At 51.9% G+C, this 24,198-nt stretch overlaps 1 protein-coding gene across 1 annotated transcript; it reads right to left on the bottom strand.

Annotated features, from left to right (window-relative positions):
* Positions 1 to 9,129: 9,129 nt before the first annotated feature.
* ANO7 (anoctamin 7) lies at positions 9,130 to 23,263 on the bottom strand. Its single transcript, XM_055140623.1, has 22 exons — positions 23,103 to 23,263; positions 22,315 to 22,429; positions 19,713 to 19,840; positions 18,936 to 19,049; positions 18,718 to 18,854; positions 18,319 to 18,376; positions 18,134 to 18,244; positions 17,892 to 18,057; positions 17,718 to 17,808; positions 17,528 to 17,624; positions 17,279 to 17,422; positions 14,964 to 15,101; positions 14,758 to 14,856; positions 14,527 to 14,629; positions 14,142 to 14,253; positions 12,450 to 12,504; positions 12,170 to 12,267; positions 11,353 to 11,489; positions 11,053 to 11,258; positions 10,692 to 10,837; positions 10,245 to 10,335; positions 9,130 to 9,771 (listed from the first exon to the last, which is right to left on the bottom strand). Exons 1-22 carry the CDS (start codon positions 23,163 to 23,165, stop codon positions 9,619 to 9,621), a joined length of 2,562 nt encoding a protein of 853 aa, XP_054996598.1. The 5' UTR covers positions 23,166 to 23,263; the 3' UTR covers positions 9,130 to 9,618.
* Between the last annotated feature and the right edge of the window lie 935 nt (positions 23,264 to 24,198).

The following is a 24,198-nucleotide window of genomic DNA, read 5'->3' as shown; positions in this document are numbered from 1 at the left end:
CCTCCTCTCCGTGGCCAGACTTACAGCCTTCAGTGCTGAGTGGTGCCCACACCCATGCCAAGCTGGCTAGGAGAATCACAGACTGGCAGGCAGGCCACCCTCCACATGAGACCGGGCCCTCCCAGGAGAAGGGCAGGGAGGCGCCCCAGCCACCCCCCACCCTCCGCCCCTCCAGCTTAGTTCTTGCCAACTCCTGCTCCCAGCCCTGGGATATGACCAAGCCAATCAGTTCCCCTCTGGGGAAGAAGTCATTCCCAGGGACGGAGACAGTCAGCGTCTCGACCCGGCCAGTGATGCAGGGGTCTGAATCCCTACAGCCCTGGTCCCCGTCGACCTCCACCAGCTGCCTTTCCCTCCAGCCCTCACCTCTCCAGCTGAGGCCAGGCTGCTGCTGCCGAGGCTGTTGTGCTGCCGGGCAGGGAAGCCCTCTCTGCCCAGCTGGCGGGGGAGATCCCACCCAGACAAAGAGTTTGATTCACCAAACCCTGTGGTGAGGCAAGCGGGTAGAGGGAGGGAGCAGGCAGCGGACTGGGCGGGGGCCTACCCTAGCCTGGCCTCACTGTGGGCAGGCGTGTGTGTGTGTGTGTGTGTGTGTGTGTGTGTGTGTGTGTGTGTGTGTGGACACCCTTAGCCCCCTCCAGCCAAAGGGGCAGTGCCCAGCAGCCTGGCCGGGCCAGGAGAGATAAAGACTTTCAGAAACAAAGTTGCTCTAGACAGCTACTCCAAAATGAGATCCCCGGACAATCAAAACCAGAAGACCACAGACACGGAGGCATACGGGGACCCAAAAATGGAGATGGGGAGACAGAGACACAAAACATTTCAGAGAGAGCTGATACTCGGAGACAGATGTGAAGCCCAGAAGATCCCAGGGGATAGATAGATAGACTAACATTTGATGCGCCACAGGGTTGCCAGTCTATCAGGGGAGCCAAAAAACAAAAACAGTTACAATCGGGCAAGAGCCAAGCCAGAGGAGCCATCCAAGAAGGGTGTTTGGCTCATCTCCACCTGGCATTCCAGGAAGGCTTCCCGGAGGAAATAACAGTTAACTGTTCTCAGCTGAAATACTCGGGGACTTAGGGAATTCAGGAAGAAAGTCTTGGCTTGAGTGTCAGGGACTCTGAGGGTGGGAGGAGAGAACCCAGGGGGGGAGCACTGAGTCTCTAATGGGCCCACCCCTCATTGCAGAGCCCCTCCCTTGCTTTCCCTGCTTTCTTACCCTGGGCGGGGGCTGCTCCTCGGGGACAACTCTAGTTTGTCCCTTCAACCCTCAAGCCCCACTTCATCCACACCGTCTTTCCTCATCTATTCCTAGGGTAGTGTGTGCATAAATAGAATTGGCCATTTTTCTCCAAGTTATCAGAAAAAAGTTATCCACTCTGGGGCAATTGGGGCCACCACACAGATGTGGAAAGTGGAAACCGAAGCTGCAAGGGTGGCCCTGTCCACTTCTCGGGAGCATGTGACAGGAGACACAGGGGACCCCTGCCGGCCAGACAGATGTTCTTTTTCTTGGCGGGGTGGGGGGGGGGGTTGGGCGACAGGGGGTGGTACAGCAGCTGTGCTCAGGGCTTACACCTGGTTACACCTGGCTCCGTGCTCTGGGTAACCGGGAGCTCAGAGGGCTGTGTGGGATGCCAGAGCTGGAAGCCAGGTCAGCCTGGGTGCAATGCAAGTGCCCTACCCACTGGACTATTACTCCAGCCCCTGGAGATACATTCTTTGTTTTGGTTTGGTTATTTTCGGCCACACCCAGAAGTGCTCAGGGATTACTCCAGGCTCTGTACTCAAGTTACTCCTGGGGGTGCTTGGGGGACCATTTGGGATGCCAGGGATTGAACCCGGGTTCAGCCACACGCAAGGCCAATGCCCTACTCACTGTACTGTCACTCCACCCCCACTAGAGAGACATTCTTGCGCTCCAGGAATCCCAAGTCTAGAGCACCCAAGTCCCACTTGCTTCTGCAGGCATGTGTGTGCAAGCACACACATCCTGTTCCCTTGCCTTCTGGGAGAGTCTCTTCCCTGGGGTTCTAGAAGCTCCTGGAGGGCAGCAAGGAGAGTCTCCTCCACAGCCAGCTGCAGGGACAAATGTGCAAAACGCGGGACAAGGCACTTCCTGCTAAAGCCAGGAGGGGAAAGGCTGTACATAAGGGAAGCAGGAGAAGGATGGCAGGCTTCCTGGGGACATGAGGCTGGCTAGTGAGTCACCTCCAGATCTGTCGAGGTCAGGGGCGACTGAGCATGACCAGTCTGAGAAGCCAGGGCTGCAGCTCAGGGGCAAAGCACACACTTGTGTGCGGGAGACTTGGCTTTGATCCCAGGTGCTGCAAAGTGAATGAGTAAATAAAACACACGATGAAGAAGAGCTGGGATGCCAGTCATGTGGCCTCAGACCCTTCAGGACCCAAATACTGGGGAGCCGGGGGAAACTGTGCTTGTGTCCTCTGTGGCTCATTTGTTAGAAAAAAAAAAAAAGAGAAACTCAGGACAAGAATTGGCCCAGGGACATCATCTGCCCAAGCACAGTCGCGGGCTACTCCACAGTGTTCACTGGGTCATTCTGAAAAGCCAGAAGGATAAGCCCAGTCCAGGTTCAAGGCCCATTGTTGACACTGACCAGCTGTGTGGCCTTAGGCAAGTCACAGGCTGTCTCTGGACTTCAGCATCCCCCTGGGTTTAGTAGCCTCCAAGGCCTCCCTGTTGGCCTTCCCTTCTCAGGGACCTGGTCCTACTGTCTCTGCAGACTGAGGAGGATGGGCTAGGACAAAGCGGGTGGTGGGGGCTCCGGGTAGACACTGCTAATCACCCGAGCACCGGGTCCACCTGGCCAGGCTAGGGGGAAGGTTGGACTCTGGCTCCTGTGCCCTACTCCTCCCTGCCCCCTCTCAGGGGGTGCCTGTCCTGGTGCCGGGAGAAGCAGGGTTAGAGCAGGTCCCCTGAGTCCCTTAAGTGACAAAGTCAAGAGAGAGAGAGAGAGAGAGAGAGAGGTCGTGACCGGAAAGGAGCTCCAAGTCATGCAGGCTGCAGGACCTACTGAGGCCAAAGCCCTGAGTGGGTCTGGCGCGACTCAGCGGGCAGCCAGGCACAAAGGATTCCCGGGGAGACTGGCAGGGGGGGCGGAGGGGGCCACTGGCAGGAGGGTGGGGCCCTACCTCAGCCGGGGAGCTCAGTCCAGCCTCCAGCACGGTCCAGGGCTCCAAGGCACCCGGGGGGCCCTGGGGGTGCAGCCAGGTCCTCAGGGGGCCATGTCGGCATGGCCCCTGCGCCAGGCCAGGGAAGCTCCCGGGTATTGTGTGGGGCGGGGAGAGGGGAGGTGAAGGCGGAGGGAACCTCGCAGGCGGGCAGGTGGCTGTCTCAACGTGCCTGCTCCCCGCCCCCCTTCCCCAGAACCGGTTTGGCCAGTCTGGGGTACAAGAGGGGGGCTGGAACAATGGAAGTCCTATGCCCTGGAGAAGCTCTGAAGGACCCCAGACTGAAGTCCTCAAGATGGGAGAGGCCTGCTTCTCCTCCCAAGGGAGAGGTCACTATGCTCCCGGCCCTTCCCAAAAGGGAGCTGTGCCCGAGACTCCTGGGGACAGTATGGCATGCTGGGAGCTCCTCAGAGACCCGCCTGAGCCCTGACAATGAAGGGCCCCGAGAGCTTGGGGGTGGCCAGTCAGGACCCCTTCAGAGCCAACAACAGTATCTGCAAAGTGAAAGCATGTCTCCAGGGGACGGAAATCTGCACCACGGGGACCAGTCACACTAATGTCACCCTGGCTAGCCCTTCCAGCATCACACAGGAATGGCCCATTCTTCCCTACTGCCTGGAGCAGACCCTCTCCCCATCTCCAACAGCCTCTTCCACCACGAAGCCTTCCTAGATTCATGGGCACCAAAGACGCCCTCAATAAGCCAACTCAAGAGCACCAGTAGGGCAGCCTACCCCAGTAGGATTGCTCTGTGCCTGGCAGGCAATCACGCCACGTCCCTGAAAGCTGCTTCCTTCTCAATGCTTGCTACCTGTCATTTAAGCGAGCACTCTGTAATCGCCAGGCGCTGAGTCTGAATATGGATACACATACTAATAGTTCTGCTGCTAATAATTCTTATTGCACACTGACTACACGCCAGGTGTGGTTCCAAGTGCATCACACCTATTTCTTCATTGTCACCTCCACCACGACCAGAGGCGGTGGTGAGGAGAGAGACTATTGCCTCTCTCACTGAGCAGATGAGGACATGAAGCTTGTCCAGGTTAAGTCACGGGCATTATCCCATTTCAATCTCTCATCAGCTCTATGAATTCCCTATTTTATAGATGACGAAATTGAAGTTCAAGGGATTAAATAACTTGCCTAAGGTGACACAGCTAATTAGAGTCAGGACTAATATCCAAACCCAGCTCTGACTCCACCACGAACATGCATACTTAATCACCCGTTCTGTCTCAGCTGGCTTTTATTTTTTAGTGTAGATTTTATCTTTTGGTTTGGGGGACAAACTTGGTGCTCAGGGGCTACTCCTGGCCTGGTCCCTGGGGGCTTGGTCACTCCCTGTGGTGCTTGGAGGACTGTGCGGTGGCATGGATCAAATCTAGGCTCCAGCAGGCAAAGCATGAGCCTTCCAGCCCATAGAATTCTCTCTCTGGCACATTTTATTTTTAAGATTTTGGTTTGGGGCCCAACCCAGTGGGGCTGGAGAGGGAGAAGAATGTTGGTAGGATTCCACATGTAAAGCATGTACTCGAGCTCTTCGAGTCATAGCCCCTTATCATGGAAGTTCATTGAGAGCTATCTCAACTGACCTAAAGAAACTAAATCAGGGGCTTAGTACAGTGGGTAGGGGGCTCTTGCCTTGCATGCTGCCAACCTGGGTTCGATCCCGGCAGCCATGTGTTTCCCTAAGCACTTCCAGGAGTGATTTCTGAGAGCAGAGCTAGGAGTAACCCCTGAGTACTGCTGAGTGTGGTGCAAAAGCCAAAAAACCCCACAAAACCCTAAATCATTTTTATTATCTTTAATACCCTACCCCCAAAATAAAATTAGTCTTTTTCTCCATTTATTGAGATATAGTTGACATATACAACACTACGTAAATTTAAGATGTATGGACCAGAAAGAAAGTACAGCAGGTAAGGTGCTTGCCTCGCACATGGCCAACCTAGGTTCAATGGCTGGCACTGCCTATGGTCCCCTGAATACTTCCAGGAGTGATCCCTGAGTGTAAAGTCAGGAGTAATGCTAAGCACCTCCAGTGTGGCAGAAAAAATCAATAGGAACTAGAGAGAGAATATAGTGGTAAGGTGTTTGCCTTGCATATGGTCAACACAAGTTTGATCCTCGGCACCTCATGTGGTCCCCGAAGACCACCAGGACTGATTCCTGAGTGCAGAGTCAGGAGTAACCCCTGAATATTGTCAGGTGTGACCGCCCAAGAAAAGTTAAGATAAAAAGTATAACGTAATTATTGTCAATATAAAAAGTATAACATAATTATTGTCAATATAAAAAGTATAATGTAATTATTGACTTATCTATAAAGTGAAATTATTACCACAGTAAGTTTAACTAATCATCATTTCACGTTGGTAAAAATAGAGAAAAAAATAGTGCAAACATGTGTGACACCCTAGGTTTAATTTCTGGCCCCAAAAAGAAAAGAAAAAGGGTTTTACCATTGTATGAGAAATTTTAGATTTACCAATATATCTAATAACTTTCAGAATTGCTATAGTGTTAACTATAATAATTATGGTGTAAATTGCACCACTGTCACTATCACTGTCACTGTCATCCCGTTGCTCATCGATTTGTTCGAGCGGGCACCAGTAACGTCTCTCAATGAGAGACTTATTGTTACTGTTTTTGGCATATCTAATACGCACGGGTAGTTTGCCAGGCTCTGTTGCGCGGGCTCGATACTCTCAGTAGCTTGCCGGGCTCTCCGAGAGGGGCGGAGGAATCGAACTCGGGTTGGCCGGGTGAAAGGCGAATGCCCAACCGCTGTGCTATCGCTCCAGCCCAAGTGCACCACTAGTACATGTTTATCTTATAATTGGAAATTTGTGCCTTTGCACTACTTTCATCTAGCAACTCTGATCTTTTTTTCTGAGTTTGCTTTTTTTAGTTATTTTCTGTAAGAAAAAGTGGGAACCAGAGTGATAAATACATCAGGTAGAGCACTGCCTTGTACATGGCTGACCTGGGTTCAATCTCCAGCATCGCTTATGACCCCTGACTCAGACCAGGAATTATTCCTGAGCACAGAGTCAGGAGTAATCCCTGAGCACTATTCAGGGTGTAGCCCCCAAACCCCAATATTTAAATAACTAAAACAATGCCCCCAAATCCACCAATTTCATTATGAGTGGTAGGATTTTGTTTCCTTTTTTATTACTAAATAACATTCTGGTGTGTATATGCACATTTACTGTATCTTCTTCGTTTGTTCATCAGATAATGCATACCTGTGTTGATTCCAAGTCTTGGCTACTGTAATGAATGAATTGATGAAGATGGGAGTCCAGATATCTCCTTGATGCAGTGCTTTTTTGCTTCTTTTGACTATATTTCCAGAGGCAACCCCACCAAAAAAGATCCTAAACCCATTTTTTTTCCTTTTTGGGTCACACCAGGCATTGCACAGTGGTTACTCCTGGCTTTGCACTCAGGAATTACTCTTGGCAGTGCTCGGGGGACCATATGGGATGCTGGGAATCAAACTCGGGTCGGCCCATGCAAGGCAAACACCTACCTGCTGTGCTATTGCTGCAGCCCCCCAAGCCCATTTCTTTCCCTCTAATAACCACCATAGTGTTCACTAAGCCCCAGAGCCAGTTTTGTTGTTTTTTGAGCCAGTTCATTTGCTTTAATTACTTATATTCCACATGAGTGAGACCATTTAGAAATTGTCTTTTACTACTATACTTATGTCACTTAGCATAATTATAAATTTCGTCAATTGAAATTGTCCTAGATAACACAATGTCATCTTTTTTAATGATACCATAATATTCTTTTTTTTTTCTTTTTGGGTCACACCTGGCGATGCACAGGGGTTACTCCTGGCTCTGCACTCAGGAATTACCCCTGGCCGTGCTCAGGGGACCATATGGGATGCTGGGATTTGAACCCGGGTCGGCCGCGTGCAAGGCAAACGCCCTACCCACTGTGCTATCTCTCCAGCCCCCGTGATACCATAATATTCTGTTGAATATACCAATATGGATTGCTTTGCATCCAGTCATCTCTCCACAAGCATTTAGATTTCATATTTGATTTCATATTTTAGGTATTGTGACAATGCTATGAACATAAATGTGTAAATGTCCTTTTGAATTAGTTTTTTCATTAATGATTTATTAGTGTTCTTTTGAATTTAATATATGCCTAACATTGCTGGATCAATAGACTTTCCACTTTATATCTTTTTTTTTCCACTTTATATCTTTTTATCTGGTGAGACTCAGGGGACCATAGGAGGTTCTGGGGATCAAACTCGGGTCAGTGTATTCAAAGGCAAGCACTCTACCTTTGATTGTATGATTGTTCCAGCTCCTTCCCCTTTTTTTTTTTTTGCTTCTTGGGTCACATCCAGCGATGCTCAGGGGTCATTCCTGGCTCTACACTCAGGAATTACCCCTGGTAGTGCTCAGGGGACCATATGGGATGCTGGGAATTGAACCTGGGTCAGCCGCGTGCAAGGCAAACGCCCTACCCACTGTGCTATCACTCTAGCCCCCCCATTTTTTAAAAATTGAATCACCATGAGAAAAGTTACAAAGCTTTCAGGTTTACATCTCAGTCATACAATAATCAAACACCCATCCTTTCACCAGTGCACATGTTCCACCACCAAGAACCCCAGTATACCTCCCATCCCACTCTACCCCCTGCCTGTGTGGCTGATGATTTTCACTTTTTTTTTTTTTTTGCTTTTTGGGTCACACTCGGCAATGCACAGAGGTTACTCCTGGCTCTGCACTCAGGAATCACCCCTGGCAGTGCTCAGGGGACCATATGGGATGCTGGGAATCGAACCCGGGTCGGCTGCGTGCAAGGCAAACGCCCTACCCGCTGTGCTATTGCTCCAGCCCCCTGATGATTTTCACTTTAATCTCTTTACTTTGATTACATTCAATATTTCAACAGAAAACTCACTATTATTATTTGGAATTTTCCCCCAACAGTCAGACCTGACGAAAAGGCATCATTTGATAATATGTTTTCCATTGCTGAGAATGAAGAGCACATGAGGTTTTGGATTTCTGGTATTTAGTAATAAGGTCCATAGAAATTTCTGCCAGATGTTGCATCACTGCAAGCTCGTACCTCTGTCTAGTGGGTTCTAAAAGATAGCATTCACCATGCCACCACCGAAAGGAAAGACAGAGAGAAAAACCTTTCCCCTCCTGGGGCGGCATGGGGCCATAGCTTAGTTCACAGTCTAGAGGCATTTCTCTCCTTCCCGTTTTAAAACTGGGTTTCTTGCTTTTTTGTTGTTGTTGAGATGTACAAATTTCGGGGGGGCGTACATGTTAGATATTAACTCTTTGTAGATGCAAGATGTATAAATATCTCTCAGTTGTTAATTTGTCTTCTTGTTTCTGTGGTTGTTTCTTTCACTGTGTAGAAGACTACTAATTTTATATAGTCCCATTTCTTTTCTCTTGCTTGCCTTTCCATTGGTGTTCAGGCTTCAGAAACATCCCTAATGCTGTGGTCCTAGTGTACCTCATCTCTTCTATGTATTTATGATTTTAGATATAATATCCAAGTCATTTGTTCATTGTGAGTTGATCTTTCAAAGTGGTGTTAAATAGGAATCTATTTAACACATCGGTCTCCAGTTTTCCCAGCTCCATTTGTTTTCAGGAAAAGCTCTTCTTTCCTATTGTGTAATCTTGACTCCTTTATCACAGATTAAGTGTCAATATAATGTGTTAAAGGCTCATGTTATTATTCTTACACTAGAGGCCTTAATGAGCATATGGGGCAGTGGGTCCAGGGCACAATAGCCTTTCCCTTACCACTGAGTTCCATTTACTTCCTTATATCCAATTTGGTCCCTGAAGCATCATCACATAATGAGCCACTCACTGAGCAGAGTGGGTGGAGACTGGGAGACCAAGGACTTGCCACGCTGGGGCACAGAGATAGTTTATTGTCTTCATGGTACATGGGGTAGAATTTGGACCATAGGAGCATAGGGAAGTGGTGCAGAGAATTTGCCCTCTCATTCCATTCCTGGCACCAAGTGGCTGCTGGCCATGGTACTGCCCAGACCCCTGGCCAGAAACAGAGAACCCCAAAGGAAGGAGCGTCCTGGGAAATGTCGAGTCCCATAAGGGCAGTCCCACCTCACTCACCCCTGCATCCTGGGTTCCAGGGACAGCATCACTGCTGCAGTGAACAGTTAGCGTGGCTTGATCAGGCTGGGCGAGCTAGGCGCAGCCCCCAAAGCAGAGGGCATTTAGGAGAAAAAGCCAAAAATCAAAGAGATTCTTTGGGGAGTTGCTGGGGCCAGGCAGAAAGGAGAAGGAACCCAGCCAAGCCTCCCCGTGGGCGGGGCGGGGAGGGCAGAGTGAGGCGTGGACGCGAGGGGGCATGGTCAGAGGGCATGCAGGCAGGGTCAGTGGGCCGACCGGACCGAGAGCAGTGCTTCCCGGTTATCCGCTAGCGCCTGCTTGGCCAAGTAGCGCTCGCGCTTTATCTTGGTAGCCAGGCCAGCTGGCACGTCGGGCACAAGCCAAGCGATGAGGCGCAGGAAGAAGAACACCACGTGCTGGAGAGAGAAGGGGTCAAAGAGAGAAGGATCGCCTTCACAATCTTAACTCATGGAGCACTTAATAAGTGCAAGAGACACTATTCCAGAAGCATTTCGGGTGTTAATTCACCGAATCCTCAGCACGAATTTCAGTAGGTGGGTACAATTATACTCTTTATGTAAACATAAAGAGAGTATAGTTTGCCCAAAGACACAGAGACGTTTAACCCCTTAACTCTGGGAACCCTGTGTCCAGTTTTGTTTTGGGCCCACACTTGGTAGTGCTTACTCCTGGGTGTGCACTCAGGGATCGCCAATAGATAAGCATCACTGAGCACCAATGATGCTTTATGTGCAAGTGCTTGGCACTGAATTCTCATAACCACTATGTGCAGTAGTTCCTGTTTTATAATACATCACGCTGTATCGGCAACCGGCGGCAGCGCCGGCACTGTTACCCAGGTCAGTCCAACACAGACACCTGTGCCTACCTCGAAGGCGATGATAAAGCCCAAGCGCACAGCCAGAAGTTTCCAATAGAAGAGGGTGAGATTCCCCTGCGCGTCGCGAAAGGCCTTGTACCTGGGTTGAGAGGAACGCGGAGTTCTGTGAGGCTCTAGGATCTCCACTCCTCGAGGTTGGCAAGTTCAGGATTTATATGCTTCCAATTCTAACCATCAATCCACTCCCAGACTCTGGTTCCCGTCCACCCAGCTAGACCCCGCCCACCCTCTCGGTAAGCCACGCCCCCGTGGTGGGTGGTACTCCAGGTTCTACCCCGCCCCCGTTGCACCTCGCCATTCGCCTGCCGGGCTCTGAGCTCCGCCTCCAGTAAGCCCCGCCCCCTTAGGGTTACTCGCTCTGCAGACAGACTCCATCCTCCCCGCACGCACGTCTCTAACCCCAGCCACTGGAGGGGAGCCCATTGTGTCTCCCACCTGCAGGGTGTGTGGTTGCCCTGGGCAAGGTAGGCGGGAGGTGCTGGCGCCAGCGTGAAGTTGATGTAGCCGCGCAGCTGGCTGTGCTGTTCGTACTGGTACAGGAGACGTGGCAGAAAGTCGGAGGTGAAGGCGATGAGGAAAGCCTGCAGGTTCCAGGACGCGCAGGCCTTCAGGGGCTAATCTCCTAACTCACCCCCATCTGGATCCAACCTTCATGCCCAGAATCCTAGCCCTATCTATGCCCCCGCTTCCCCAGCCCTGAGTCTGATTTCCAGCGTTAGCCTCTATTCCTGAGCACCCTTTCCAGCCCTTGTTCTCCCTCTCGCCCTCTGCCCCCTATCTTTGCCCCCGCACTCACATTCACAATGACTGAGAGGTGGGCCATGGCCTCAAGCAGGAGCAGCCAGATCCCAATGCCCTGCGCCCGCTCAGCCACTGGCCTCCGGTACTCGCATACGAATTTGTGGGCGTCCAGGCGGATCTCCACCCAGTTGTTGAGCAGAGCAAACAGGGGCGCCAGTGGGAAGGCTGCCACGAAGATGGTGATGAACCCAAACTGCAGCACTGGAAGGAGGGAAGTACCAGGCCTAGGGTCCCCTCAGGACCTGCTGAACCAGCCAGGGAGCTGCAGGGTCTGGGACCATGGGGCACTGCTCACCCATCTCCAGGTATTCCTCGAACAGGCCCTCACACTCGATGAGCTCATAGTCCTCCTCCCAGCGCCGCAGCTCCTGCCCGATTTGGGTGTCCCGCAGCCCAGCCAGTTGCCTTTTCTGCCACCAGGCCTTCAGCTTCCTGGGGACGGGGTGCAGGGAGACCGGATGGTGCCATTTCTACTGTGACGCTGGTACTCATTCCCAATTCACAGATAAGAAAACAGGGGCTCAGAGACCTTGCCCAGGGCTTCCCAAGTGGTGTAGCCAAGCTTCAAATCCAATGTATTAAATTTGGGGTGTGGGGCTCTTACCTCTGCTACCTACCTACATGCTCACTCTTTATGTCTCTGCAGTCATATCCCTCCCAAAATGGTAATAGCCCTTTTTCCCGTTCCCCATATCATTTGATCCTCTCAACTTTTTATTTATTTATTTATTTATTTTGTGGGGTGGGACAAGTCCAGAGATGGTCAGGGCTTACTCCTGGCTCTGTGCTCAGGGATTACTCCTAAGGGTGCTGAGAGGACCACATGTGATTCTGGGGGTCTGTTACATGTAAAGCAAGTGCTTTATCTGTGGTACCAACAGTCCAGCTCTCCCAACTTGCTTTGAAAAGTGTTGTTGACTCCCTCATACATAGACACAAGAAAACTGATGCTTAGAGAGAAGCAAAGTCATAGAACTTACAAGAAGCAGAACTGGGGCTTATGTCTCTGTCTCCTGAGCCCTTAACACTGTCTTTTGGCTTGGTTCTCATAGGAGCCCTCCCCAAGGCCTGGCTTGGCTCCCCCCAGTGCCCCCGGCTGCTCCCATACTCACGGCAGGACAAACTCCTCCATGTTGCTGACCAGCTGTTTGCCCACCATGATGATGAAGAGCTGCTGGGCGAGCTCGAGAAGGCAGCCTCCGGGGCCGCACTGTGGCCGGCAGACACAGGACACCTCACTCAGAGCTTAGGGGTCATGAGGGAGGGGCCCCACCCCCATCAGATGGAGCAGAGCCCCTGCTCTTTAGAGGCCCCAGAAGGAGAGCCAGGCCCTGCCAGACCTAAGGGTCTGACACCACCACCCACCCCCAGCGCCAGTGGAGGGTTACTCACATCCTCGTTCCGCAGGCCGAGCAGCGTGCCGTATTGACCAGGGTACCCCACAAACCTGTAGGCCCACGGTACCTGTTGGCAATGCACCCTCTTTTCTGAGCGGGCTGGTTTGTTTTGTGGTGCTGGGGAGCTATTCCCGAGTCTGTGCTCAGGAGTGAGCCCTGGCAGTGCTAGGGGACCATATGTACAGCCTGGGGTCGAATGGGCAAGGCAAATGCTCTTAATGCCTGGACTATTTCTCCAAACCCAACACCCTCCTTTCTAGAACCAGGCCAGGGCTGCATCCACACTGAGGCTACCCTGTACCACCCCCACAATGCTCCTGACCATCTATCTGGTCTCCCTCACACTGAGCTAAAATTCGGGTGGCAGGGCTGCAAGATAGCCTTGACTACCCCAACATCCCTCATAACCCCGGCAGAATTCCCACACATTTCTTAGAACCATGGCCTGCACAGCTGCTCAGCCCATGAGAAGCCAGGGGCTTACCTTGGGTATATCTGGTCTAGGAAGAGTGTTACATTGCTGGAGAACAGCTACCTTCAGTGATTCTCTCTCCTATTCTCATCAAATGACCAGGGTATTTACCTAGTAATAACATCTCTGCGATTTGGGCCCTCTTGGACTCTTTTTTTTTTCTTTTTGGGTCACACCCAGCGATGCACAGGGGTTACTGCTGGCTCATGCACTCAGGAATTGACTCCTAGCGGTGCTCAGAGGACCACATGGGATGCTGGGAATCAAACCCGGGTCGGCCGCGTGCAAGGCTACCCGCTATGCTATCGCTCCAGCCCCTCTCTTGGACTCTTAAACCTCATTGAAAATTAGCAGCCTCATGATGTAGTAGATAGTACAGAGGGTAGGACATCTGTCTTTCATGCAGCTGACCTGGGTTCTATCCCTGGCATCCCATATGGTCCTTCAAGCCCCACTAAGAAGTAATTCCTCAATGCAGAGCCAGGAGTAACCCCTGAGTGTTGCCGGGTGTGGTCAACAAGCAACAACAACAAAAATTAGCAATTCCTGGGGCTGGATATTATTACAGCAGGAAGGACATTTGTCCTGTATGTCAGCAGACCTTGGTCTGATCTCCAGCACTCCATATGATCCCTTGAGCCTTGTCAGGAGTGATCCTGAACACAGAGCCAGAGCCAGGAGTAAACCCTGAGCAATGCCAGATGTCCCCCCATTTCTCATCCTCAAAAAAAAAAATGGAAAAGAAAATTAGAAGCTCCTGAGGTTGGAGATGTAGCTTAGCTTGTATGCCTTGCATGTGTGAGGCCCTGGGTTTGATACCCGGCACCACACACACATACACACACAGGATCTCTTGAAGGAAATAACCTGGCCTGGTTCATCTGTGCTACCAGCCGAGGGTGCTCAGTGGAAAGTCCTCCACAAAGAGAGCAGTGAACCCAAACTGCAGCACTGGGAGATGAGCGCCTTAGGCCTGGGCCACCTTGGGTAGCTTGAATGCAAATAAATTCAGGTATTAGAGTTGCACATCTCCCCAGTCAGGAGCTGAGGAGTTACAGCTGAGAACACCGAAGGCCAAGGCCAGGAGGGGCCATTTACAGATCAGCAGCAAGACCTTGGTGGAGAAAAATCTGGAGACTCAAAAATGCTGTCCCGTGCCAGGCCACTTCCCTGAGAGGCAACCCCTTTGGGGGGTAGGGCAGGAGGGGTCCTCACCTGCCTTTGAAGAAGGCCACATAGAAAGGTGAGGAGTAGAAATTGACAAACTGAAAGATGAAGACTTTGAGAGTGAAGGCGTCTTCATGGAGGGTCTGAGTTCTGTGCATCTCTGGGCAGAGAGAAGAGTAGGTCAGAGGTCTACTGAGTGCAAAGGGCGCAGGTAGCGCCCACTGGGCAAACCTTGTTGCTTTTGCCTCTAGCCCCCCTTTCCTTCCCTCTAATGTCAGTCATGCATCCATGGCTATCCTCATTGGAAGATGACAGAGCAGGCTGGGGATGCCAAGTGGGAGTTGCAGATTTTGAGGTGCAGTGAGCCCTACTGCAGGGCTCCCAGTTCCCAACTGATTCCAAGACACTGGTGCATTCGCTTTCCTTCACTCACCCCATCTGGTGAGCTGTTCAGCCAGCGAGGTATAGACCTGGCCCAGGAGCAGGATCAATACCAGGTTGAGCACGGTGCTGCTGATGTTGGCAATGTTGCCGGCCTAGATAGGGCAATAGGCACCAGCTGAGCCTGGCCCTGCAGAGGGCTGAAAGGACGCTGAGAATTCCACCGTGGGCCTGGAGCCTACAGCTGTGCTTCCACCCTCCACTGGCCTCAAGAGGCACTCACCTGCGTCATGAGGACAGGGTTGCCTGTGTGGAATATGGCAATGCTGACAATGCCTCGGTAAATGATGACAGACACCAGGAAGATCATCACCACGCAGAGCTGGGGGCCAGCAAGGGGAGACATCAGAGCTGGAGGGCAGGCATCAGATCCCAGGCCAGCCTGCAGGGGACAGTGCCCGCCCGAGCAGGAGCCCAAAACCACCTCACCATGATGAGGATGGCAGCAGATCCAGTGAGCAGGCGGGGAAGGCGGGTGCGGGGCGGGAAGTAGGGCTCCTTCAGGCCCGTCACTGGGTTCCAGGCCATCTGTGGGGCCAGCGCAGCAAACTCTGGGCGTGGGCACTCCTGTCAGAGGGGCAACAGAAATGTGCATCATAAAATTGAAGTTTGGGGGGCTGGAGTGATAGCACAGCGGGTAGGGCATTTGCCTTGCAAGCGGCCAACCCGGGTTCGAATCCCAGCATCCCATATGGTCCCTTGAGCACCGCCAGGTGTAATTCCTGAGTGCATGAGCCAGGAATGACTCCTGCGCATTGCCAGGTGTGACCCAAAAAGCAAAAAAAAAAAAAAAAATTGAAGTTTGGATATCAGGCCAGAAGAATGAGGAAACTCCCTGTCATTTCTACCTGCAGAGAGAGTTCTAGAAGTACAGAAATGAGGGCAGATTTCCTGCCCCTCCTCCCCCATGTCTCTCTCTCTCTCTCTCTCTCTCTCTCTCTCTCACACACACACACACACACACACACACACACACACACACACACACACACAACCATGGTTCCAGGCATTAAACCCTGGGCCCCACACATGTGAGGCATGTCCTCTACCACTGGCTTATTCTTAACTCCTGATTCATTTTTTTTTTAATTCTACAGGACCTTTATCCCCCAAGGCCTGGCTAAGAGCCTTGGGTGGATGGATGAGTGAATGGTTTGAGGGATGGATGGGTGGATGGAAGGATGGACAATGAATAAGTAAACAAGTTGATGTACTTGTGGGAGAGGATTGGGTCAAGCAATGGATGCATGGGCAGGAGGTGGACAGGTGAGTAGGTAAGCTGGACAATGCACAAACCTCTGTGACTGGGAAAATAACAGATGGGTAGCTGGAGAGTTGGGTGGTGGCTGGCCGGGTGGTGAAGTGGAATGCTGCCCCCCTTCCTCCCCTTTCCAAACAGCTTTTCTTTCTCTTTTTTTTCTTTTTGGGTCACACCCAGCGATGCACAGGAGTGACTCCTGACTCTGCACTCAGGAATTACCCCTGTCGGTGCTCAGGGCACCATATGGGATGCTGGGATTCGAACCTGGGTTGGCCAAGTACAAGGCAAATGCCCTACCCACTGTGCTATCACTCCAGCCCCCACAGCTTTTCTTTTTTTTTTTTTTAATTTATTTATTTTTAATTAGAGAATCACCGTGAGGGTACAGTTACAGATTTATACACTTTTGTGCTTATACTTCCCTCATACAAAGTTTGGGAACCCATCCCTTCACCAGTGCCCATTCTCCACCACCCGTAAACCCAGTGTCCCTCCCACCCTCCCCAATCCCATCTCCCCCCCACCCCACCCTGCCACTGTGGCAAGGCATTCCCTTCTGTTTTCTCTCTCTAATTAGCTGTTGTGGTTTGCAATAAAGGTGTTGAGTGGCCGCTGTGCTCAGTCTCTAGCCCTCATTCAGCCCGCAACTCCCTTCCCCCACATGGCCTTTGACTACAATGTAGTTGGTGATCGCTTCTCTGAGTTGACCTTTCCCCGGAACGTGAGGCCAGCCTCGAAGCCATGGAGTCAACCTCCTGGTACTTATTTCTACAGTTCTTGGGTGTTAGTCTCCCACTCTGTTATTCTATATACCATAGATGAGTGCAATCTTTCTATGTCTGTCTCTCTCTTTCTGACTCATTTCACTCAGCATGAAACTTTTCATGCCCATCCACTTGACTACAAAATTCTTGACCTCCTTTTTTCTAACAGCTGCATAGTATTCCATTGTATAGATGTACCAAAGTTTCCTCAACCAGTCATCCGTTCTGGGGCACAGCTTTTCTTTTTGAGGCTTATATACACCTAGTGCTGAACCTCATCAAACCTACTATCAGCTTGAAGCCAGAGCATGGTGGCAAAGGAACGTGAGGAGAGGACAGATTTGAATCCTGAGACATTGGCCTCCAAAATCTGCACTCTGGATGCCTATCTGCCTGCCCACACTGCCCGTGCATGTGGTGCCTACACACCTGCAGCCTGCATCTCTCTCCCCTCCTGAGATGTGGATTTTCATACTTGAATGTTGGGCTGTGTGTTGGCTCTCTCTCCTCTGGAGCAGCCTTTGTTCTCTCTTGAGTACTTATCAACCTACCTCTCACCTTCTCTCTCTTTACTTCACCAATAAACTTATTATACCTCACATGCACACCAAAGGAAAAAAAATTACCAAAAAGTCTGTGTGCTCTTCCCCGCCTGCCTTATGGCCTCTCTGAAGCCCCGGGAATGGACTATGGATCTGGAGGGCTGAGCCTAACCTCACCTCCTCTTCCCGGAAGTCACTGCAGTCCCAGTGGTGGGCCAGGGTGGTGCTCTTCCGCTTCCAGTGCTCCAGGAAGGCCATGGCCCAGAAGGACATGAAGATGCTGAAGAACACGGTCCCTGGATGATCAAACAGGTAGCCCATCTGCAGAGGGCACAGGGCAGGGCATGGAATTGCCTTCCCAGCAGCCATGTCCAGGGGCTGGGTCCCAAACGCCTCCTCTGTCCCTTGCTCTCCACCCTGGCTCACCCTGGCCATGGGGCAGATCTCAGAAATGTTCCATGTGGCACAGGTATCACAGAGTGGGCACATGAGGTAGGTACCCCCACTGGTACAGATTTCTTCCCTATGAACAAAAAGTGCCATCCTGAGAAGGTTTAGCCCCAGCCAGTCAGCTGACCCAGTCCATCACCCAGCCTTCGCCCACCCAGCCACTCACGCTGGTGTGTTGCTGTCCATAGACATAAGGCCAGAGAGGAAGACCACAGTGCCCACAAGGGCAGCAGGCAGCAGCCAGGCTGTATAGAAGCCTAGGTGGGTGACAGAGAGCTCAGGAACCCCCATCTCTGTCCTTGATCTAGCTCCCCATCCCTAACCCCAGAGACAGACTCACCTAGCCAGGCAAAATAGATGGCCACCTTCTCCCCAAAGTACTCTCGCACGTGGTCCAGGGGCTGGTATTTGTACCAGCATCCCCAGCGGGCCCAGTATGAGTACAGCAATTGGCGAGGGTTCAGGTCTGCACCAGGCACCTGGTACCCCGGCAGTTCAAAGGGGCCCTGAGGAAGCAAAGAGGACGGGCTGGAGGAAAGATCTCCCCCACCCTTGTCTCAGCTGAGCTTGGGCAGTCTCTACCTCGTGAAGTGGGAAAGCTGCCGTGTAGACTCCTTCTACCAGAAGCCGGGCAATGCCCATCTCTGCCCGTTTCTGCTTCCCATACAGTGTGCGGGCCAAGATCTCTGCCACCTGCCGGAAAGAATCCTGGAGTGACTTGCACCCTTTACAGTCCCACGTGGGCCCTCCAGGGACAGCTGTCTCACCACTCGGTGCCTTTGTGTACTGGAGAAGTAAGAGTCGTGGCAATCGCTGCCCAGGAACCTGTGGCCAGAGCAGGGGTTAGAAGCGGAATCTTCTGCCCAAGGGGAGAATTAACACAATGGGAGTTTAGTTTCTTGGCTGAGTCATGATCTCTGAGAGCCCATCGACCCTCTACAGAGCTCAGCCTGGGCTGGGTGTGTTCTAGGGAGGTGTGAAACCTAAAGGGAATCCTAAAGGGAATCAAGCAGAAATTGCCTCGGAGAAATCGCAGAGGAGACAGAGCCTGGTGGGTGCTAAGAGGCATGCAGGTTCCCGCCCCTCTCGGAGGCCCCGCCCCACAACCCCGCCCTCCAAACCCCGCCCATTTGGGGGCCCGCCTCCTCGAGACCACGCCCCCTCACTTGTCTAGCTTGGAGCGCCGGAAGGTGCAAGTGTAGAAGTCCAGCGGCTTGTTGGGCACGTGCTGCTGGAGGGGGTTGCGCAGGCGCAGGCGCAGCAGCAACTCGGCCGAGCCGTCCGAATCTGGGTTGGGTCGAGCCTGGGGAAGCCGCGCAGAGTCACCGGCCTCCGGGAGGACTCGGCCCGGAGGCTTCGTCCCGCCCAGGCCCGCGGCGCCCACCTGCAGCGGCGCACGCAGGCTCAGTTCCTCGGCGTAGTACACGAGCAGCTCCCAGGGCGCGCTCAGCTTGGCGAAGTGCACGGCGCGGGCGCCGCGCTCCACGGGACTGCGCTCCTGGGGGATGGGGAGGGGGAGTCCGGGTGGGCCAGAACTCCGAGGCCCTCCCCTCGCGACGCTAAAGGGACCGAACATTGACCGGGAAGCGCCCGGCTGGCGATGAGGATCAGTAACGCGCGCGCTTGGAGTGGCCGAGGGATGGCACCGTGAGTAGGGCGCTGACCTCGCAGGAGGTTCGACCCCCAGCATCGCCAGGAGTGAACTCTGACTGCAAAGCCAAGCATCACCGGGTGTGACAACACAACAAACTTAAGGGCTTTGAGGTGCCAGAGAGAGAACTCAATAGTAGGCTTGAGTGCAGGCTTTGCATCCAGGAGCCCCGGATTTGACTCCCGCACCACATGGCTCACTGAACACCGCCGGGGGTACCGCCTTCCCCCAAAATAATAAAAAGGGAAAAGGCTCCTTTGACACGCATTTCCTAGCTTGAAATTCAACCGAGAAAAGAACTGCACCCTCGTTTTTTTTAAAACGTGGGGATAAACACTGAGTAAGCAGCTTTTCACTAGTGGCTGATATGTCCAGTTACTGGGCATCTCCGCGCGTTATGCACTTTACCCGTTTAATTGTCACGGTATGGGGCCAGCACTACGACAAAGCTCACCCGCCTCGCCCCCGCCCTTGAGGTGCTGATGCTCGCGCAGGCCGGCGCTGGCTCACCTCCTCCAGGAGCAGCCCCGCCGCGAGCAGGTTCCGCTGGAATTTATCCCGCCAGCGTCGCTGCAGGAGGCGCTGTCGCTCTGTCCGCCGCGGGGGTCTCAGTTTCTCCTCCCACACGAGCACGAAGTCTGTGCCAGGAGAGGGAGGGAGGGCGGGACGGCAGTTAGGAAGGGTCCTTCCCGCATGGCTCCACGTCCATCCTAGGCGTGGGGCGTGTGCTGGGTTTACCAATCTCACCAAAACCGAAACGAAGAGAAATCAACTATTGGACCAGAGAGAGAGTATAGCGGGCATAGTGCTTGTTCCGCTTGTAGGTGGCAGACCTGGGTTCAATGCTCTGCACCGCGTGTGGTCGCCAACCAGGCGTGAGCCCTGAGCACGGATGGATGCTACCCAGACCCCACACAGCAATAACAACAATAAGAAGACTGGTGATAGGTGTGGTATAGCAACTTTGCATGCCTGAAATATTTATTATTATTATTATTATTATTGTTATTATAATTATTTTTGCTTTTTGGGTCACACCCAGCGATGCACAGGGGTTACTCCTGGCTCTGCACTCAGGAATTACTCCTGGTGGTGCTCAGGGGACCATATGGGACGCTGGGATTCGAACCCGGATCGGCCTCGTGCAAGGCAAACGCCCTACCCGCTGTGCTATTGCTGCAGTCCCCGAAATATTATTATTAACGTATTTGTAAATCAAGGAAGGAAGAAAGGAAGGAAGGAAGGAAGGAAGAGAGGGAAGGAGGGAGGGAGGGATTCAGCAATTCCAGTTCTGAGTTTTTGAAATTATTAACTCAAAATTTTATCTACCCCAATGTTTTGGTGTATTTTTTTTTTTTGGGTTACACCCGGCGATGAACAGGGGTTACTCCTGGCTCTGCGCTCAGGAATTACTCCTGGCGGTGCTCAGGGGACTATATGGGATGCTGGGAATCAAACTCGGGTCAGCCGCATGCAAGGCAAACGCCCAACCCGCTGTGCTATTGCTCCAGCATCCCCCCATGTTTATTTTTTAAAAAGGGTATCACCTCCCTGTCCTTCCGGAAGCCCTGGCAACCATGCCACCTCCAGCCCCATGTAAGCATCTCAGGACCAAGCTTCATCCAGAAATTAACCTGCTGAAAATTCGATTATGCAAATCTCTATGACTGAAATCTCCTCTAGGAGTATGGGTGGGCTACCTCTCCCCACTTCCCTGTATTTCTGGAAGCTTTGGCAGTCTTGTCCACACCCTAAAGCCGCTACCCAGTTAAAATTTTAACTCCAACTATACCACCCACTTAAAAGTTCTGGACTTCCTGGAGCGTGTGACTGTGGACATCAAGCTCTACAACACTGATAGCCCTGTAGTGACACTCCAGATTGGAATGATGTAACATAGAAGGCAACAAATCTTGACTAATCAAACAGTAACGCAGAAGGCTTAATCTGTAACAACATCTCAGTAATCCCTCATACAAGGACTTAATGTGTCCAGGGTGAGATACAACAATTTACACTAATTTTCCTCTAAGAATATATTTTTGATCATTAGCAATATTCTGATAACAAGCAATATAAAATAAATTATTGTGGGCTTTCTATGGGGCAGGCTTGAGGCTTGGAGATAATGATGGAGGGAAGGTTAGAATATTGAATACTTATAATAAATCATGACCAACTTTGCAAACCACATTGTTTATATAAAGTGTAGGGGGGAAATTGATACAAGGAGACCTTACCTATCCTATGTAAACTTTAATATATATTAGCACAGAATTTCTTTCAAAGTTTTATTAAAGACAGGTAAGGCATAATCATAATGATAATGAGAAGATCCAAATAAAAAATAAGATTTAATGAAATATACCTGATTCTAGAGTTGATATCTTTACTTATGTAAATGAAAATAAATATTTTCTTATATTAAAGGGTTTTACTTTCCTTCTACACGTGGGTTAAAATCATATAGCAATCACAAATTAGCTCTTATTGATTTATTTTCTGATCATTCTATTTGTCATTTCTAAAAGTTTTGTTGGAACAAAGTAATGTAACATAAATTTGTTTCATGCCTTTAGGGTGTGGACAAGACTGCCAAAGCTTCCAGAAATAAGGGGGCAGGCTGGGGATAGGAGGGAAAATGGGGACATAGGTAGATGGAAGGTCACACTGGTGACACCAAATCGACTGTACAATGAACAACTTTGTAAATCATGGTCTTTTTAATAAAAGCAATTTTTTAAAAAAAGGGGAAAGGGGCTGGAGTGATAGCACTGTGGGTAGGTTTGCCTTTCATGCGGTCAACCTGGGTTTGGTTCCCAGCATCCCATATGGTCCCCTGAGCACCGCCAGGGTTAATTCCTGAGTGCAGAGCCAGGAGTGACCCCTGTGCACCACCGGGTGTGGCCCAAAAAGAAAAAAAAGTGGTGGGGAAAATCACTGCAGCAAGAGGGACTGGGATTAGTTGGAAGGAGAAACTGTCCTTTGCAAGTAATATACAGTGGCCTGTGGGGTTTTTCGGAGGGAAAGGAGGATTTAATTAGCAACATGGGTTGGCTACTGTGGTCACTAATGAGGGAAGAGTGAGAGCCCTGTCCAACCCAAGTCTTACCGATTTTTGTTTTTCCATCACGGAAAAAGTTGCCCCTGGAGTCTGGGTCATAAATGCTGCGTGGGGCTTGGAGACGCTGGGGGTCTGGGTCCCTGTCCTCGGCACCATCGTTATCCTAGGAGCAGCGGGACAGAGCGGGGCGGGGAGGCAGGACTTAGTACAGGTGCCAGGAGCTGCTCCACCAGCCCAGCTGGGCCTCGCCTCCCTCCGCCCACCAGCCCACCCACCTCCGGCTAAATATAAAGTGCAACAAGGCAGGCACTTCAGCTCGACCCTTCTCCCGCCTCTGCACCATTCGCAGCCCAAGAACCATCAGAGCAACACCACCGAGGAGAGAGCAGTTAGAGGATCCTTAACCTGCTGCCCGTGCTAGACATTTCCGACACCCTTGCTTGCTTACAACTCCGAGACAAGCTACTGTTAGATAACAGATGCACAAGCAGCAAATAAAGCCAACAGCTTACAAAGACCACAGCTAACCTCCCCATTTGCTCCCAGGAGCGGCTCCATTTTGGAATACAGTGGGACACCTACTGTGCCCCAGGCCACTGTCCCAGTCTCTGGGGCTGAGGTCACAGGGAAGGGTGCTCCTCCCAGCCTGGCCCTCTTGAGACTCTTCAGGGCTCCAACTTGTCCTGGGTCCTGAACCCCCGTCTCTATCTGGGTACCCCTGCCACCCACACCCACCCACCCACCCACTCATCCACACACACACACACACACACACACACACAGGTCTGTGCCTGGCACCAGGCTGCCCAGGGCTCTCGTCCCCACCTTGGACTCACCCAAGGCCCTGGAGGTCCACCCAGCAGCCTTTGCAGATCCAGCTCCTGCGTCCCCTTCCTCATCACAAGTCACACTTACCTGGGATGCTCCCTGTCGCCCACCAGGCCAGGATCCCTGGGCAGGCAGCAGGCAGCAGCTTCACTTACCAGTTCATTCTGGGCTGAAAAGGGTGGGGGAGGAGGAAAGGAGGGGGAGAGGGAGGGGGGAGGAGGGCATCAGTCTGATTTCCCCTCCTACAGGCAGCCCCAGGCTTCTGGTTGGAAAAGCTGGGAGGACAGGTGGGCACCGGGGAGTTGGACCCAGATGACAGCACGGGGAGGAGGGAGAAGGGTGTAGAGCACTGGGGCTCAGGGCTGCTTCAGGGTCTGCCATCTTGGACAAACCCAGCCCTCTTTCCGCTCTGGGACCCTGATTCCTAGCCCACTGGCAGCAATAATAATTTTTAAAAACCACCCCCGTGGGGATGCAGTGAGGCGGTGGTGGGACACACCAAATGAGATTTCTTTCTCACCGTTCTGGAGGTTGGGAGGTTAAGACCAAGGTGTGGCATGACCAGACCTAGGGAGTTCTGTGGTGCTCTCACTCTGTCTCTCTCTCCCTGTCTCTCTCTCTCTCTCCCTGTCTGTCTCTCCCTCTCTTTCTCTCTCTCTCTCTCTCTCTCTCTCTCTCTCTCTCTCTCTCTCCCCCCCACCCTCTCTCTCTACCTGCCCCCACCCCAGCTTGGGGATCACACCAAGGGGGGACCACTTGATGATGCTGAGAATGGAACTAGGGGCTCCCTCTAGAAACATGCACCCCAGCCCCATCTCTGGGGGCTCTCAGTCATGACACCTCTGCCCTATTTGCCTCCCAAAGACCCAATTACCTCACTCTGGGACTAGGAGGTTTACATAGACATTGGGGGAGGGGAACACATTCGGTCTAAGTATTCTGTGTCTGTAGGGAAGGGGCCTGAGGTTCCTGAGAGTTTAGGCTCAGGAGGAGGTACGGAAACCAGCCCCTAGGTAGCAGCACATTACCCAGACCCCCAGCCCTCGCCCCAGAAGATGAATCCCTCTTCCCAGAGCCCAGTCATCCAAATGAAAAGGCAACTTC

This window comes from Sorex araneus, chromosome 5, assembly GCF_027595985.1.
Source record: "Sorex araneus isolate mSorAra2 chromosome 5, mSorAra2.pri, whole genome shotgun sequence".
Classification (NCBI taxonomy): domain Eukaryota; kingdom Metazoa; phylum Chordata; class Mammalia; order Eulipotyphla; family Soricidae; genus Sorex; species Sorex araneus.
Note: the sequence above shows the minus strand (reverse complement) of the source record. Positions and strands in the feature narration are given on the sequence as shown.

What these genes read in the sequence shown, in the direction of transcription:
- ANO7 (XM_055140623.1), bottom strand. Translation starts at nt 23,165, where the DNA reads ATGAGGAAGGGGACGCAGGAGCTGGATCTGCAAAGGCTGCTGGGTGGA. An exon ending in ATGGACAGCAACACACCAGC is followed by an intron (nt 17,625 to 17,717) that starts GTGAGTGGCTGG and finishes TTTTGTTCATAG; the next exon opens with GGAAGAAATCTGTACCAGTG. An exon ending in TCGGCCTGCGGAACGAGGAT is followed by an intron (nt 12,268 to 12,449) that starts GTGAGTAACCCT and finishes TGCCGGCCACAG; the next exon opens with TGCGGCCCCGGAGGCTGCCT.